Source organism: Castor canadensis, chromosome 8 (genome assembly GCF_047511655.1).
Source record: "Castor canadensis chromosome 8, mCasCan1.hap1v2, whole genome shotgun sequence".
Lineage (NCBI taxonomy): Eukaryota > Metazoa > Chordata > Mammalia > Rodentia > Castoridae > Castor > Castor canadensis.
In genome coordinates, this window is record NC_133393.1 from 10,369,306 (window position 1) to 10,387,644 (window position 18,339).

General features: G+C 34.8%; 1 protein-coding gene across 2 annotated transcripts in view; it reads right to left on the bottom strand.

The window, feature by feature from the left end:
- Cd2ap (CD2 associated protein) overlaps positions 1-18,339 on the bottom strand; it is a 92,159-nt gene that overhangs the window by 34,848 nt on the left and 38,972 nt on the right. For both annotated transcript variants that reach the window (XM_020168708.2, XM_074081992.1), the window contains exons 4-8: positions 15,316-15,416; positions 12,585-12,705; positions 4,058-4,245; positions 1,523-1,601; positions 1,033-1,127 (exon numbers count right to left, since the gene is read on the bottom strand). In XM_020168708.2, the coding sequence (XP_020024297.2) occupies positions 1,033-1,127; positions 1,523-1,601; positions 4,058-4,245; positions 12,585-12,705; positions 15,316-15,416 (584 nt within the window). The remainder of the gene's footprint in view (positions 1-1,032; positions 1,128-1,522; positions 1,602-4,057; positions 4,246-12,584; positions 12,706-15,315; positions 15,417-18,339) is intronic.

Here is an 18,339-nt window from a genome sequence, read left to right on the forward strand (position 1 = left end):
TGCTTGCAAAGTCAGATCTTATCCATCTGAACCATGTGAATATTTAAAATTACATGTATTCATAGTTTCACGCTATGAAATGAGTGGAGTTTAGCTGCTTTTCCGGGAGTTACTATGTGAGATTAGGGATATATTGATTAGTTTCAATACACAACCTTTTCTGCTATCTATTTACATCTCACAACATGTTACATACTTTAAATACACAACAAAATTTATTTTAAAAAATTCTAAGCTGAGTGCCAGTGACTCACGCCTGTAATCCTAGCTACATGGGAGGCTGAGAGCTGGAGAAGCACAGTCGAAGATAGCCTGGGCAAACAGTTCACAAGATCTATCTCCAAAAATAACTGGAGCAAAATGGACTGGAGGTGTGGCACAGCGGTAGAGTACCTGCTTAGCGAGCACCTACTTTGCAAGCCTGAAACTCTGATTCAAACCCATACATTAAGCCATATCACAACAAAGTCCATTTAAAATAATGGGAGAAATTTCAAAAAACAAAAATTGTACTATAGGGATATAGCCAAAAACAACCCCACAACATTTACTGGCTTCCATACTCTAATTCTAAAACAAAATAAGGTTATTTTGTTTTAGAATTCATTCCAATTTATAAAATCATTTCTTCCCTTAGAATAGCTACATCATTTTCCAAAGAATGAAGAATCTGGTAGCCATTTACATAGTGATGGACATTTAGGTTATTTCCCTGTTTTTCTTTTTATGTTACAATGCTTCCATTGATGAAGGAAAAAATATGAAGAGAAGTGAGGATAGAAATCTGTGAAACGGGCTAATAAAGAAAAAAAAATCAATTTGATAGTTAATTATTTTCAATATAGCAGTTATAAAAAATATAGATAACAAATGTCAGCTTTTTAAAGTTTTTTTAAACTTCCTGAGCCAGGTTCTGAGGATCCAGAAACAAAGAAATATTTCCAGCTCTTCTAGAACTTACATTCTGGAGGCAATCTACAAATTTTGAAAAATATTCTATGAATTAAATGATGCACTAAAAAAATACCTTACCTTACTTATCAAATGAATTATCTCTCCCTCTTTAAAAGTAAGTTCATCTTCATTAGTACCTTCATAGGCAAATAATGTTCTACAATATTCCTTAGCTGAAATAAAGAAGGTAAAAAATGTGGCTATACAAATTGTTTCAGCAAATACTTAGCCTGTCTTTTGTGTAAAGAAATACATATATAAGAAGCTATTAAAGATGAACTTAGTAATTCATCTTTAAATTTTAAAACTTTATAGTCAATACTGTGTGTTAAAAAACAAGTTCACCAATCATTTTTTCAAGTATTTACCTAACATATGCACCAGGCAGAGTTCTAACTAGAAGGGGAACGCCAATGAACACAGCACATGGAAATCCTTAACCTCATGGAGCACATAAACCTTAGGATTTAATATTCTGATACGTAGTACAGTGTAACAAATCCCTTAATCAAGTCTAAGAACACATTTGAACATGTTTCTACTAAGAAGATTTTATTTAAAAACCTACCTTTAATTTTACCTTCAGAGTCTGTTTTTGCTAGTTCCACACTTTGAGTTTTGGATCCTAGTGATTGCATAATTAAAGACTAGAATAGAAAAGGATGACATGAACTAATTAAGTTAAAATAAAAATAATATTGCTAAACAAAGTTTCCATTTATAGTTACCCAGTTTTCTCTAATGGTACTTATAGCCATATGAGTAATGTGACTGAAAATTTGGCAATAAAAAAGGTTTTTTAAAAAGCTCAAAACTTCCTTGAATGATACTAATTTTAAAAATTCCATGAGAATAGCATAATATAGTCATGCTATAACTTTAGAATTTCTGCAATAAAAATCAGGCATTTTAAATGTATTATACTTAATCCTTATAACTATCTGCACAAAGTAGGCATTATTCTTCCCTTTTATAGATTAGAAAGCAGCTAAATAATCTTCCCACAATAACAGTAATTTAGCATTGGAACCAGTTCTGAACCTAGGAAGTCTGACTCCAGAAAGTAGGCTCCTAATAGCTCTGAAGCTTAAACTGAAATAGAACTTTAAAAGCTCTTATATTTGGGGGGAGTAGACTGTGCGGGGGCTTGGGGGGGTTACTAAGGTTTGAACTCAGGGCTTTGCACTTGCTAGGGAGGCACTTCATCACTTGAACCACTTCCTTGACCCTTTTCACCTTATTTTTCTAACAGGGTCTCCAATTTATGCCTGGGCCAGCCTGGACTACAATCCTATTTAAGCTTCCTGCATGTAGCTGAGATGACAGACATGCACCACCACAGTCAACTTTTTATTGTCTGAGATGGAGCCTCACCAACTTTTTGTCCAGGCTGGCCTCAAACAGCAAGCTCCAGACTCTAGAGTCAACAAAATTATAGGCAAGTCACCATGCCTAGACCCAAAACTATTTGTATTCCATTATTATCTGAATGAAAATACTTAGGTAATATTACAAACCTTATAGAGTACTTAGACATTTTACCATTATAACTGACTATAGTAATTCTTTCACTACCTTGTAGAAGTGTTTCCTTTACTTTCTTCCCAAAAATTGTAATTTTGACCTTAGATTTCAATACCTCAAAATTTGAACACACTACTTATGTACCAACCACACTGCTGTCTTCTATTTGTCTTTCAAGATACTCATTTTAACTTCTTCCAATTTTAACCATATTTTCCAAGATGGTGTCATCTACATTATGAAATAGGTGCTCCCAACTTTGTCAAATAGGGTAACACTGAGACTACTCTGGTAACTGACTAGTGGACATTATTAATGGTGACTGAAAGATTACTAATATAGTCATTAATCAAAATAATCAAAAGCTTTTAGAGCTAGAGGGAAGAGGGACCCCCCCCGACCATCTAGTTCAATGTCCCTCATAATGCAAGAATTGCTCCTCCATCATTTTTAGCTGTTCTATGGCGATAGAGTACCATCTCAAAACCTGAGAATTCCAATCAATCAGACCCCATAATCTTAACACCTCACAGTCTTCGAGCTAGGACAGGACAGGGTACAAAGAGGAAGATCTCTTTCCTGAATCCACCTAACTATTAAATGGAAAAATATGAAGTTGGGAAAGGACAAAAACAAATGCTGAAAATACCCACCTTGGCAAAAAATGAAAGAATGTATTTCACTAATCAAAGTACAGTCTTATAAGTGAACTGTAGCTAAATTAAGCAAGTAAGTATTAAAATATTTTGAACTCTTAAAGTGTTAGAAAAGAGATACAAATGAGAACTATAAAGGAAACACCCACTTAAGTCAAGGGAAAAGCATCCTACCTAAAGTAAATACCCAAGTATCTCCACAATACTGATAGTAGGAACAAAAAAACTTCAAAAAAAAAATGTTCTGAAGACTAGCTACTGTTTCCACCAATATTAAAACTTAGGGTTTGATTTTAAAACTGATTACATCTTATAGATTACGGTTCATTACCTTTACTTCATTTGAAAATGACAGTAAAATACTAATGAAAAATAAAACTCTCCATACATTCAGAAAGGAGATTAGTAAATTTAGCAATTACTGACAATCCATAAAAAAGTTAATTAATATTCTATTGTGAATGAATTTTAAAATAGCTAAAAAAGGAAAGCTTTCCTTTCACATTTATATTGTTATAACTAAAAAACCTAAACCTTCTACTAAGAAAAGTTTGTTAAATTCATCAGAAATCAGTATCCTAATTTTGTAAGATTCAAACATAAATATGAAAGTAATCATTGTAAATTTGGAAAGAAAAGTTTCCCACAAGATTCTCATTCATAACAAAATTATTAGCAATCTCAAAACAGAAATGTAATAGAGTTGCATGCTAAATTACGCTCTCAAAAACACTTAATTCTGAGGGTGCTGCACACATCTATAACCCTAGTATGGGGACAGAGGCAGGCAAATGTGGAGTTCCAGACCAGCCCAGGCTATACAGGGAGACCCTGTCTCAAATAAAAAAAAAAAAAGAAAGAAAGAAAAAAAAGGTAAGTAGAAAATGAATAAAGTTAGCCTAAGTCAAATTCATCATTCCCACCTTTTCTGTTTTCTTCTCTTCTGTTTCATTGCTGGATGTTCTTGTCCTAAGTTTCACAGAGCCTTCTTTAAAAATATCTCCAAATCCAATTCCTCGAATTTTCTTTGGCTGTGTAATCGATCCAGGTGCAGTTTCACTTCCATTCCCTGGAGATGGTAATGGTGAGGCAGGCCCAGTCAAAACAGTATCTGAAAGAATAATTTGTTTTTAAAGTCTGACACCCAGAATCACAAAACTCTCTACATCCCCATCCATGTCTACGCCCTATATTAACTAATTAAAATATAGCAGATTAAAAACAGTAAAACTAAAGATTAAAATATCCAAAAGCAAGGATACTCTACTGGTTTTTGCTGTTGTATAAAACAGCAACAAATCTATGTACATTTAATTAGTAAAAGACTAAGAAATTCAGATCATTAACAAAATCATACCATGACTGTCCCTGCCAGCAAAGGTTCACATGCTTGAGGTCTGGTCCCCAACATCAATGATGTATAGAAAGTGATGGAACCTTTAAGAGGTGGAGCCTATTGGGAGGTAATTGGCTCACAACCACCCCAGTGAAGAGTTCAATGCTAGCTAGTATCAAGGAGTGGATTAGGACTAGCAAAAGTGAATTGCTGGTCCCCGAAAAAGCAACTATTATAAAGGGGCAAGCCTAAACCACCTTCCCTCCTCTCTCAGATTTCTAGAAACTGTGCTGAATAAAACTCTTTTTTTGTAAGGTCTGAAGTATTTTATTACACCAACACAAAATGGACCAAGACAAATTTATAGATCTTGGCCAAAGATGAAATAATTTAACACTGAAACATTAAAGAGAGAAAACATAATCATTTTTTAAAAGTTAATATGATTCAATCTGATCAAAATTAGGATGAGTTTCTGAATATAAAAGCTAGGATTATTATTTTTTAAAGTTAACAGTTTAAAGGTTGGTGATAGAATGGCTATCATGACATTAATTAATTAATTAATTCTCTTTCATTTAAAAAAGTCAACAGTTTAAGACCTGTCATTTTCACTGAGATGAAGTTAAAGTAGACTTTAACTTCATCAGTGACAAATTTAACTTATGACAGATAAATTTGTCAGTACAAATTTAAATTATGATAGATAATAAAAGTTTTTAAAGCTTAACATTATTTAAGAAAGGTGTTTTTACTTTCTGCTCAATGACTAGAGTTCTTATTTACAAGCTCAGTGACTTATGAACAATCCCATAGGAAATTGTGTGGCAATTCTTACAGTACATATTTATGGGTAAAAGAGGCACAGCTTTTATCCAGTAAGAGTCTCAAACATCCTTATAAAAGTAAACCCATCAAAGATGGATTTCAGATTGGGGTTAAAAGGTGGGGGAAAATAGGTGATATCAGCTCACTGAAATAGTCTGCTCAATTCTAACAGTAAAAATACTAATAGGGATAGAAAAAATAGTGGTTGTTATTGACTCAGGAATTCTGTGGCAGGTACTTTGTCTGTACATAAATTACCTAATTTTCATCTTCACGGCTTTCTTCTTGTCATTAAACAGTATTATTTCTCATTTTAGAAATAAGTAAACTAAAGCAAATAGATGTTAAGGACTTTCACAAGGACCTTAGCTGATAAGTAATAAAGCTAGTGTTTGAACTAAATGCCAGATGACCTTAAAATCATAGTTCTAAACCACAAAACCTTCAATCAAATTTCTAGGATTTTACAAATTATACACAGAAACAATTTTTAGTTATTTAAGAAGTACAATGGTAACAAGCACAGATACCTTCATTTTACAGCTCTTCACAGACACTACATGCAATTTTTACAAACTGAAGGTTGTAACAACTCCGTGTCAAACAAATTCTTCAGCACAATTTGTTCACAGCAGGTGCTCACTTCACATTTGTGTAACATATTGGTAATTTTCACAGTATTTCAAACTTTTTCTTATTTTTTATGGTGACCTGGGTTCAGTGACTTTTGATGTTACTATTGTGAATGTATTAGGGCAACATGCACTGCAAATAAGACGCTAAACTTAAACTAACAAATGTTGTATGGGTTCTGACTCTCCAATGGCCCTCCTCACCCCCCATCTCTCTCCCTCTTCTTGGGCATCTCCTATTCCCTGAGACACAACTATACTGAAATTCGTCCAATTAATAAGCCACAATGGCTTCTATGTGTTCAAATAAAAGGAAAAGTTGTACTTTAAATAAAAAGCTAGAACTGATTAAGCTCACTGAGGAAAAGTATGTTGAAAGATGAACCTCTTGTTCTTAGTAGTTAGCCAGGTATGACACACAGGAAAATTTTCTAAAGAAAATTAAAAGTGCAATTTCAGTTAACACACAAATGATAAAAAAGTGAAGCAATCTTATTACTGATACGGAAAAAGATTTAAATGTCTGGATAGATCAAATCAACCACAGCTTTTCATAAAGCCCAATTAAATTCTGTAAAGGCCAAGGAGAGGTAGAAGTTGCACAAAAGTTTGAAGTTATAGGAGGCTGGTTCACGAAATTTAAGGAAAGAAGTCAACTCTATAACAGCAATGCACAGTAAAGTGACAAGTGCTGATGCAGAAGAAGTGGCAAATTATCCAGAAGATCCAACTCTAATGAAAGATGAAGGTGGGTACAATAAACTACAGATGTGCAATGTAGATGAAAATAGCCTTAGGTTGGAAGATGCTGCTATCTAAAAATTTCATAGCAACAGAAGAGGACTCAATGCTTGGCTCAAAGCTTAAAGGGCAGACTGGCTGTGCTGTCAGAGGCTAATGCAGCTAGTGACTTCAAAGCCAATGCTCGTTTGTCATTTAAAAAATCCTAGGGACCTTAAGAATTATGCAAAATTTACTGTCTGTACTCTATCTATGAAACAGCTAAGCCTGGATGACAACATGTAAGCTAGCATATCTATTTACAACAAGATTTCCTAAATATTTTAAGCCCACTGTTGAGACCTACTACACAGGAAAAAAAGGAAAAGAAAAGAAAAATTCCTTTCAAAATAATGCTGCTCGCTGACACTGCACCGGTAAGCAAGAAGTCTGATGAGATATATGATAAGATTAATGTTTTCATGCCTGTTAACACAATCATTTCTGAAGCCCTTAATTCGAGGAATAAATATGAACTTTCAAATATTATTACCTAAGTGGCAGCCTCTGATGGAGGTGGGCAAAGTGAAAACCTTCTGGAAAAGAATTTACCCTTCCAGAAGTCATTAAGAACATTCATGAGTTATGGGAAGAAGTCCAAATATAAAACACTAACAAGGAATTTGAAAGAAGTTTATTCCAACCCTCACCGAGGGATTCAAGACTACAGTGAGCAGGTAACTGCAGAGGTGGTCAAAAAAGCAAGAAAAGTAGAATTAGAAATGAGGCCTGAAGATGTGACTGAACTGCTGATAACACTTTCACAGGTAAGGAGTTGCTCTGGATAAATCAGCAAAGATAGTGGTTTCTCAAAACCACTATTCTCTGCTGTGAATGTTGTTGAAATGACAACAAGTAATTTACAATATTACTTAAACTTAGTTGATAAAATATTGACTCCAATTTTGAAAGAGTTTCTACTTCAGGTAAGATGCTATCAAATAGCATCATATGCTACAGAGAAATCTTTCATGAAAGGAAGAGTCGATTAATGAATGGGCCAAACTACACTGTTAACTTATTTAACAAATTGCTATAAACTGGGCACGATGGTACATGACTGTAATCCCAGCACTCAAGGAGCTGAAATGAGAGGCAGGAGAATTGAGAGTTGGAGGCCAGCCTGGGCTAAACAGTGAGAACTTGCCTAAGGAAAAACAAAAAGTCATGGGAAGTATAGGTAAACAAAAGTATCGCATACATTGGAATACTAATCAGCCTTAAAAAAAAGGAAATCTTGTCAAATGCTACACCATAGGTGCTCTTTGAGAATACTGTGTTTAAATGAAATAAAGAAGGCAAATACTGTATAATTTTACTTATATAAGGTATTTGAAGTAATCAAACTCATAGAAACAGAAAGTAGAATGGTGGTAACCAGTGACAAGAATGGGAAATGCTGAGTTATCACTGAGTACAAAATTGCAGTTTCGCAAAATGAAAAGTTCTAGCTATCTGTTACACAACAGTGTGGGTATACTTAACCTACTTAAATTATACACATAAGAAAATGTTGAGCTAGGAGCAGGTGGCTGACGCCTATAATCCTAGCTGCGTGGGAAGATGAAATCAGGAGGATTGAAGTTCGAGGCCAGCCTGGGCAAATAGTTCACAAGACCCCATCTCCAAATAACCAGAGCAAAATGGACTGAAGGTGTGCCTCAAGCAGTAGAGCACCTGCTTTGCAAGCACAAAGCACTGAGTTCAAATCCCAGTCCCATAAAAAATAAGTAAAAAAATGTTGAGAAGAAACAAAGGAAAGAACAATTAAATGGTAAAAACCAGAGTTTCGTTAATAACATCCAAGCTAAAAGAGCTCCATCCTGTCAGGTCAGAGGGGCTGACTGGTTTTGTTTTGTCTTTAAAGGCAGGATTGTGTCATGTAACCCAGGCTAGCTCTGAATGATCAATTCTTTGCCTCAGGTTCTGAGTGCTGGGATTATAGATGTGCACTACCATGCTGGGCCATACTAAGACAATGAAAATTAGCAAGTTAATCAAAATAAACTGACAAAATATTGTTTAAAAATGTTTTACCAACCCAAAGTAACTCAAATCATTTTACTCTATGATTTAAGTATACTTATTCATATTTGTCTTATCCTCTAGAAAGGTAGACCTTAAATCTCTGGCCTACAGACAGATTTTGTTCACTCACAGAACCAGAATAAATTTAGAACATAAAAGGGTTAAGAAATATTATCTTGATTAAAATAGCATCTACTTTTTCCTCAGGTCATATATTTTATGCTAAAAATTACAGTAACAGTAACATTATTCCAACTAATTTATATATTCACTTTAACTTAGTAATTATTACTATAACTAACTCCTTACCTGAATTTTTCATGTTATTTAGTTAACTGGTAATACTTTTTACGATCTCATTCATTATTCCTAGCTCTCATTTATTAGATCTATTATACACTATCTACTTTTCAGAACAAATTAAAAGAATTTTACGATCATGTAAAGTAACACATTTTTTCCTATTACTTTCTAAACTTACGAGAGGTTTCTTCTACATCAGTCTTTTAGAAATTGAATTCATGTTGGCTTTTCTGTATGCATCATAATCTATAAATAACACAGAAAATTAGAATACTGCCTTTTAAGCATTTGTTCTTTCAATCCTAATACTAGATGGTGTTTATACTAAGAACCAAATGGACACAGCAAATATAACTGTGGTTTGTAACCACAATTATAAAAAAATTAAATTTCTTTAAAAATAAAATAATCTCAATTACTCATTTCACTCATGTCTATGGATAACAGGCATAGAAATGGAATCATTAAGAAACTAGAACATACCCTGTGGTATTAAGTTACAATTAGAGGTACAGTAAAGAGACAGACAAACAGATGACTGACAGGTAAAGAGAGACAGGCAAGGTGTGTGTGTGTATTTCCCAGTACAATCAATTCAGAGGAACTAAAAGGATTATCGCCTCCAGTAGCAATGAGCACACATCTGTCTACCTAAATCTTGATGTCTAAATGCTGTTCCTCTATAAAAGAAACCAAGATTGCCTGGATTAAGTGACTGACTCCAGGCTTGGGAACGGGAAAGCTTAAGAAAATCCTGTATCACAAAAATGATGGAAACATGTCAAAAGGACACAGCAATGCAAACTTAATTCACATTGACAAAAAAGTGGATCTGAAATTGCCTAGGACCAAGGACAGAGAAAGGGACAGACTGCAAAGAGGCATGAATATTTTGAGGGCGACAGAAATGTTCTGTATACTTACTACGTTGATGGTTTTTATTGATGTGTACCTCTGTCAAACTCATCAAATTATAAATTTTAAAGGGGTGTAAGTTACTGTATATAAATCGTACCTCCAATAAATTTCAATTTTTTAAAAATTATGTAAGTTAGCTAGAGAAGCCAAAGGACCAAATCTAAGGGTTATCAAAATAAATAATACTGGTTATAGACCAACATCTGGTGAATAAAGCCAAGATCCAACTGATGAGCCTGCATTGATAAGTAAGTTGGGAAAAAAGAAAAGCTCTTCTTTAGAGTAAAATGCCAAATAATAAACATGGGAGGGTTGGTAGAGTCAAAAAAAAATTACCAGCTTGCAATCATGATAGCAGGAATGGATTTGGACAAAATTTATAACACTATTACTATTGGGTAAAAGACTGATAAGGAATAGTATATTTACACCATTTCAAAGTAGCTCCCTACAAGATATTAACTATAAGAAAAAAAATGCTAAACTTACAATGGCAGCATATTTTAAACTGGATTACAATTAAATTTAAATCAAACTTAACACCAATAATGACATCATGGGTCTCCCAATATGATACAATGAGGCATCATCACTCGGTGGTACTGCCAGTAATATGTAACCAGAATATACTCATGAAGAATGAGAAGAAACACCCAAGGAAAGTGTCATTCTACAAAACAACCAGCCAACACTCTTCAAAAATCTCAATGCCAAGAAAAACAGAGAAAAGCTAGGGAACTAGTTTGGATTAAAGAAACATGAGAAATAAACTCTATTTGTGGACCTGACCAAGACTAGGAGGAAAAAATAGCAATGAAAGTACATTGGAACAATTAAAGAAATCTGCATATGGGCTATGGAATAAGCAGTATTAAATGTCTTGATTTTGGTAAACTACTATACTTCCCTAAGAGATTAACTATCCTCATTCTTGAGAAATATATACTGAAGTGCTAAGAAAAAAATATGGATATATAGAGATGGGGTCAAGTATTAACAGCTGACAAACCTGGGTAAAAAGTACACAAGAAGTTTTTATTTTTATAATTTTTCTCCAAATTTAAAAAATATGTTTTACATTAACACTGTACTGTAGCAATAAGAAGGCTGCCCTATGGTGAGAAGTGGAAACAAAAGAGGAGATGGCAGTGGAATTCAAAAGTCAAAAGTCTAAGACACACTGATGTTTTTAGGAAAAACGGAAAGAATATAAATCACTATTTGGTCTCTGGTTTCTCTGCTATAAAATGAGAGGGCTGCAACAGAGCGTTCCTGCTCTCTATCTATATACTTCAGAACTTGCTTTATCATTTCATGTCTTTTCTACCATTTCAAAAGCCTGCTATCTCTCCTGGCTCCAGAGTTTCTTAAAATTGTCAGGGGAGGAAGAGTATGTAGGATGGTAAGGTGCATTTTACAAATCACTCATGTGGAAAACAACACGTAATTATGAATGAAGACAAGGTTTTGGGAAATTTTATTTTTTTAAAGTCTGAAATAGTAGAACCAAACATATAGCACATTAACTTTAGGAATATCTCAAAAATGAATTCTGAATGCCTTTTACTTTTATTAATTATTTTTAATGTTATCACCCAATTAAATTTTAAATTATTTGGATTTCTTTTATTACGGAGTACACTGAGGCTCATAAATCCATTTGCTACAAATAACACCCTTATAATACTGTCTCACTTAATTTCAAAATATTTGCCCTCTATATGTCACACTACTAACCTTAGCATGGTATATCTAAAATTAGACATTTAGAATAGCTGTGTACCACTGGAATACAACAAAAAATGTTAGGTATCTAACTGTCAAAGCAATCTTATCACTTCATCTCATTGTTCTGAGTTGTATGAGTTATCATACCTTGGCACTCACTGACTCTGGGGGAAAAGCAGTAATACAACCCCTTAATGTCTATGAACCTGTGGTCATAAAGATGGCAAGTACTGCTAGCTATACTATTGCTATTATTATTATTATTATTGCTAGTACTGCTAGTTAACACAAGTGTAACTCTCTGAAAACCCTCACTACGCATGCTTTTCCACCAAGAAAAAGATCTACTGCATAAACACCTATGAATTTAAATCATCTTTTGAAAAAAATCTCCTAATTCCCACAGCAATTTTTAAAATGACAAAATGTAAATCTAGTTTGGGGTAAAACTTTCCCAATCAAACTCTTGAATGGTGAGGAAATTAGGATAAATCTATGAGTCTCTAAATGACAGACATCAAAAATAATTAAATGACATTTAACTGTATGGAGAAAACAAAATCTATTATGTGAACATGAAAAACAGTAAAAGATTTTTTTTTAATTTCTAAAATTTCTCTAGTATCAGGTAAACCATGTGTAAATTTGGCAATTTATATACAAAAGTGTACATAAATATATCAGAAATAGGAAATTACATAAGTAGCATTTTTAGTCAGAATTAAAGGTATACTTAGATCTGAAGTAGAGATTGAAGACAGAAAAATATTAAATTACTTGACGAATTTTATCTTTGACGTAAGCTGACTAAACTTTCAAAAATAAAAATATAACTTCCAAAAATTACAAAGTAAATACTAAGTCATACATAATCTTCCCAAAAACTTTTTAGTGTACCTGAATCCTCCTGGGCTTCATGAGTTTCACCATCATCTGTTATCTCTAATTCTTTCACAAAGTTTGAGGGAAACAGTCCCAGCTTGTTGTTTAGGGTTCCACTCCACCAGCCTTCTTCTACCTGAAAGAGTTCACAACTCAAAAATAATAAAAATTTCTTTTAAGTGAAAAAACTTCACTCTATGAAAAAATTAAGCTACAAAAACAAATGCACACACAGTTAATGATGCAAACCACGCTCTTTAAAACAAGAAAATACAACGTGGAAAAATACATTTTAAGTCCACATTAGTTATACATGGGATTAATCATATATTAATAGCAATTTGCAACATTTACAATTAGAACTGGTAATCAATCACAACCTATGAAGTTGATCTGATACTTCATGAAAGTATCAGATTAAGTATATACCAACAGCAAAAACCACATAGCCTACATATCACTCTCTTAAACACTATTGGGCCTTAGCTTGTAATTAAGACATATGTAAAACACTTAGAACGTTCTGGTTTGGAAAAAGTTCAGTAACTGTAAGAATATGATGTCTTAAGTGGTACAAAAAGATGATTAACCTTTTACTTGAACAGTGACTTTTTTCTTTTTCGTTTGGGGTCGGGGGAGAGTACTAGAGTTTAAATTCAGGACCCTACACTTACTAGGCAGGTGCTCTACCACTCTAGCCATACCCCCAGTCCTTTTTGCTTTAGTTATTTTTTGAATAGGATCTCACATTACTGCCCATGCTGGCCTGGATCACGATACTCCTATTTATGCTCCCTAAGCAGCCGGAATGATAGGCGTGATGCACCACAGCCAGCCCTTATCAAAAATATTTACTCTTAAAAGTCCATAGATCAGTCTAATAAACACCTTCCCTAAACAGAAATATGAATCAAACTCTTTAGAAAAGTATTTCCACTCACTAATAACAAGATTACTCAATTTCCATGAAGTTATTTCATAAAATGTTCAATAATTATTTCAAAGCATACAGTTTTTCCTAAGGATGCTAAGGAATTTTGATAAGTAAAACCAATTTTTAAGAGTAAATTACTGAAGGGCAGGGGGGGAGATAGCCCAAACAATGAATAAACATATAAATAAATGTATAAACAATTTTAAACAATTTTAAAAATAAATAAGTAAATTACTCATTGTCAAAAATTTTTAGCAGCAGTACATGCAACATCATAGTTAGAAGGGTTTTTGTTTTTTGGTTTTTTTTTTTTTTTTTGCTTAGAACATTTTTAAATGTTTTATACCTTATCATAATTGCAAAGAAACTTTTAATGAAGTGTTCCAGTAATAGGCACTCACTATGTGCAAGCCATGGCATTAACTACTAAGGAAAGATACATACTTGCACATGAGAAATACCTGTCCTTGAATAAAACAATCTAATGAAGAAAACAGTAAGCAGATGGTATAATTCAAATACAGTAATTACTGTAACAAAAGTAGAAGCAAAATGCCATATGAGCACACAGGAAGGGCATAAAAGAATCAATAGCGACTCCCCCGTAAGGAAATGACAAAAGAACACAATATTAAAACCCGAGTAAGAATTTTCTAGGTAAAAATCATGTGAAAAAAAATGACATAAAAATAAATGATTTACTCATAGAGTAGAGCTAAACAACAAAGTGGTTAGAACACAAGCTGAGACAGCAAACTAAGGCAGTAAGCATGAAGAGTTCAACTTTAAGCACACTTAAGGAGATAATAAAAGACTGAGGATCATTCAAATCAGCCAGGTATATGTGGTTAAGGAGATGAAACTGGGATACAACAAAGGGCAAGAAACATCAGCAGATTACTCTCTATGTGTGGAACCCCAATTATCAGCACCTATATAGTTATGGTTATTTAATTAAGGAAATCTTGGCAGAGTAGCAAGTGGTAAAGAACACTCGGTCAAAAACAGCAGAGCATGGTGCTTAATGCCTGTAATCCCAGTACTCAAGAGGCAGTGATAGGAAGATTGAGAGTTCAAGCCCAGCCTGGGCTACACTGTTAAGATTCCATCTCAAAAGAAAACTAAGAGTCAGAGATGAAGTTGAATGGTTAAGCATTTTTCTAGTACACATGAGGCCCTGAGTTTGATGCCCAGACCACCAAAAAAAAAAGCATCCCCCATCTGCCAGGCATATGGTCAGCAAAGTGGCTTCAGTAAAATCTCTCCTCCAACATATGTGGTGTTGACATTGTTCCCACCATAAGACAGTTTCTGTCCCCTATCCCTTCAATCTTGACAGCTTGTAAGTGATTTCTAACCAACAGGATGTAGTGAAAACAACATTTTCTTTCCAAGGATAAATTGGAAAAGACATTTCACCATGTTAGCTGAAATGGATGCACTCAGGGCTATGAAGGTGCTATGCAATACAAATTGAGTGCCCCTTATTCAAAATGTTTGGGACCAGAAGTGTTTGAGATTTAAACTTAAAGTTTATTTCTTATTCCTAAAAGGCAAATACATAAATATAATACATAGCAGGGGTGAGTAAAGAAAGTCTATACAAGGCTGGCAGCTTGACTCAAGTGGCAGAGCAGCTGTGTAGAAGCCCAGGTCCTGAGTTCAAACCCCAGTGCCACCAAAAAAACAATACCTTTAAATTTCATTTAAAAGCTGGCATAAATTCTTACAAAAACTAATATTCATACAAAACATTTACTAAAACAGATCATAAATTAAACTGCTACTTTATTGCTAACATGTCATCCTTACCTCTTCATTAATATCAATAATGTCCCCCACTTTCAGCTCCAGCTCATCCTCATTTTGTGGAATGTAGTCAAAAAGAACTTTACACTGACGCTTCTTCAACTCTAAAGGAAATAACAATAAAAAATCAGGTTAGAAAAGATAATTTTTTAAAAAATAGTGTCTTAGCCGGGCACCAGTGGCTCATACCTGTAATCCTCGCTACTCAGGAGGCAGAACAGGAGGATCAAAATTTGAAGCCAACCCGGGCAAATAGTTTGGGAAACCCTATCTTGAAAATACCCAACACGAAAAAGAGCTGGTGGAGTGCCTCAAGTGGTGGAGCATCTGTCTAGAAAGCATAAGGCCCCAAGTTCAAATCCCAGCGCAGAAAAATTGTACTGTTACTTACATACTATGTTTACAGTCATAGGACTTTACATGGAGGATGAAAGAAAATGAGCATTCAAAACTCTGGCTAACCACAATCAGCCCTGGTTGGCTTTTTAACTCTTCCTCCACACTATAATGTAGTCATCCCCACAATTCAACAACAAACAACATGTAAGACTTCCAGCAATGGAATCCAACTATACAAAGGCAAAATAGCCACTACCAATATTAAAACTGAGAAAAAAAAAAAAAAGACATTTTGAGTGAATTCAATTATGACATATTGTAAGAACTTTTATAAGTGTCACAATGTACCCCCAGCACAAAAAGGGAGGGAGAGGGAGAGAGGGGAAGGGGAAGGAGAAAGGGAAGAAGGAAATTTTGACAAAACAAATTTATCATTGACAAGTCCTCCAGGTCTTGATTTTCAGACTTATTTTCCGATCAAAGCCTAGGAATATTTAAAATGCACTACTTTTAAAAAAGTGCGTGTGTGGAACAGGAGGGCAAGATGGCTGAAGCAAGACACCCAGCACTCACCAGCTCCTCCAGAAAAAAAGAACCAAAGTAACAGGTGTATAGTATAGCTGCATATTGAGGTGAGTGACCACAGGAGAACACTGGAATTCAACAATGAAAAACCAAAAAATACCAACAAATGCTGTCCCCAGCCCCATAGCCTGGAAGCCTCCCTTCCCCAGTGGTAAAGGTGAAAGAGGAAGTGCCAGCAAATTCTCAGCACAAACACTGGCACTCTGCTAGTTGAAAGTTTTGTGACCCCTGAAGACTTATACTCCAAATAGCAAAGAGGCTACTGTGAAATCTGCACAGCAGCCTGGCTTTAGAAAAGGAGTTCACTTCATCTCCCAGAGACCCTTCAGGAAACTATAACCAGGACTGCCTAGGGGTCAAATGCCTTGCATATCTCTGGAACCTCACACACATTTCAGTGCACTGAACCAGCTGCCTCACCAGACTCAACTCAGTGGCGTGACTCTGACACAAACCCACTAAAAGAGCAATGTGATGGGTAGGAGGTTATTGGGATACAGAGTGTTGTCCACACAATCTGGGGGATTAGGGAGCCTGCCCATTAAGACTGGGATATAGCTAGACTGGAAGGGGTTTCATGTGGGTGCCAGGACTGAAGGTGGCTATCTGCAGTTCCCACTAAACCTCTGCCAGTGCTGCACAGAGGTGCTTGCTGCTAACAAAGGAGACAAAGAACTCAGCGATTCCACAGTTCTCTGATCCACAGTGGTGTGTTGGGATAGTTTTGAGCAATGCCACCACACTTTACAGAGTTAAGAAGGTCCAGAGAGCCAGGAACCAGTGGCTCACGCCTATAATCTTAGCTACTTGGGAGGCTGAGACTGAGAGGATAGTGGTTTAAGGCCAGCCCGGGCAAATAGTTCGTGAGACCCCAAACTCCAAAATAACCAGAGTAAAATGGTCTGGAGGTGTGGGTCACTTGGTAGAATGCTTGATTTGCAAATGTAAAGTCCTGAGTTCAAACTCCAGTCCCACCAAAAAAAGTATCTACATAGGCAGAATCTCACTACACCAAATCATGACTTTAATAAACCACTCCAAATAAATTTTTTGTAAAGAAAGATGCCATACTTCATGAGAAGTAACACTGGCTTGGAAGTCAGAAGACTTGAGTTCTAGTACAATTATTATTACCTATTTAGTTCACTTTCCTGAGCCATAAACAAGCTAGTTAGGTGACTACTAGTTACTTCATTTTCTGACATCCTATGGATCTATGAAACTATTCATCAAGACAAGGCCCCTTCTTCCCTGCACTAAGAGAAAAAAAAAAAAAGCAGCCTATTACATGCAATCAACAATATGAAGATGTGCAACACAGACCTTACCATCATATAGAAAAAAGAACAGAATCTCCAAAACAAAGGTGCGTGTCTTCCTAAAAGAATGTGATTCTGATTTTTTTTATTATACACTTTCAGGAAATGGAACCAAAGAAAGTAAACAATGACCACAGTTCATAAGTAGCCTATATTTTTAGGCCACTACCTCGAGCATGTTGATTAACATTGAGTGTACTTCTATTTAACAAACAAGTACATTTTTTGCCTCTTATACTGAAGTATGAGTTTTTAAATTAGTTTGCAGAATTACCTGCAAAGAATTTATTTTTATTTTTCAAAGGAAAAAAAACAATGGATAAAAAACATCTACATAAGCCCTATTATTACCAAAATGTGAGTTATTTTAAAATTTTTTCCACATGATTCTATATTGATATAGGGGTCACTCATAAAGTTGAGTCACTGCTTATACTGAATTCATCCATTAATTTAATTGGTGACACAAGTAAAGGAATTCTGGTATTTCTCGTATTTTAAATTACATAATGTCTATCCATAAATATTGGGCAATTATTAATTTCTACAATGTATCAGATCTATGTTCAGCACAAAGAAAAAAGAAGAAAAACAAAACAAATAGAAGACCAAAGCTGCCAACAAAAGGATGTTTAAACTTAAGTCAATTTATAAAAAGTAACACTTTTTTGGGGGACTGCACTGAGGTTTGAACTCAGGGCTTCTTCACACTTGCTGATCTCTACCACTTGAGCACGTCCCCAGCCAAATATAACTATCTTCTTATTACAGTCAAACTCCATAT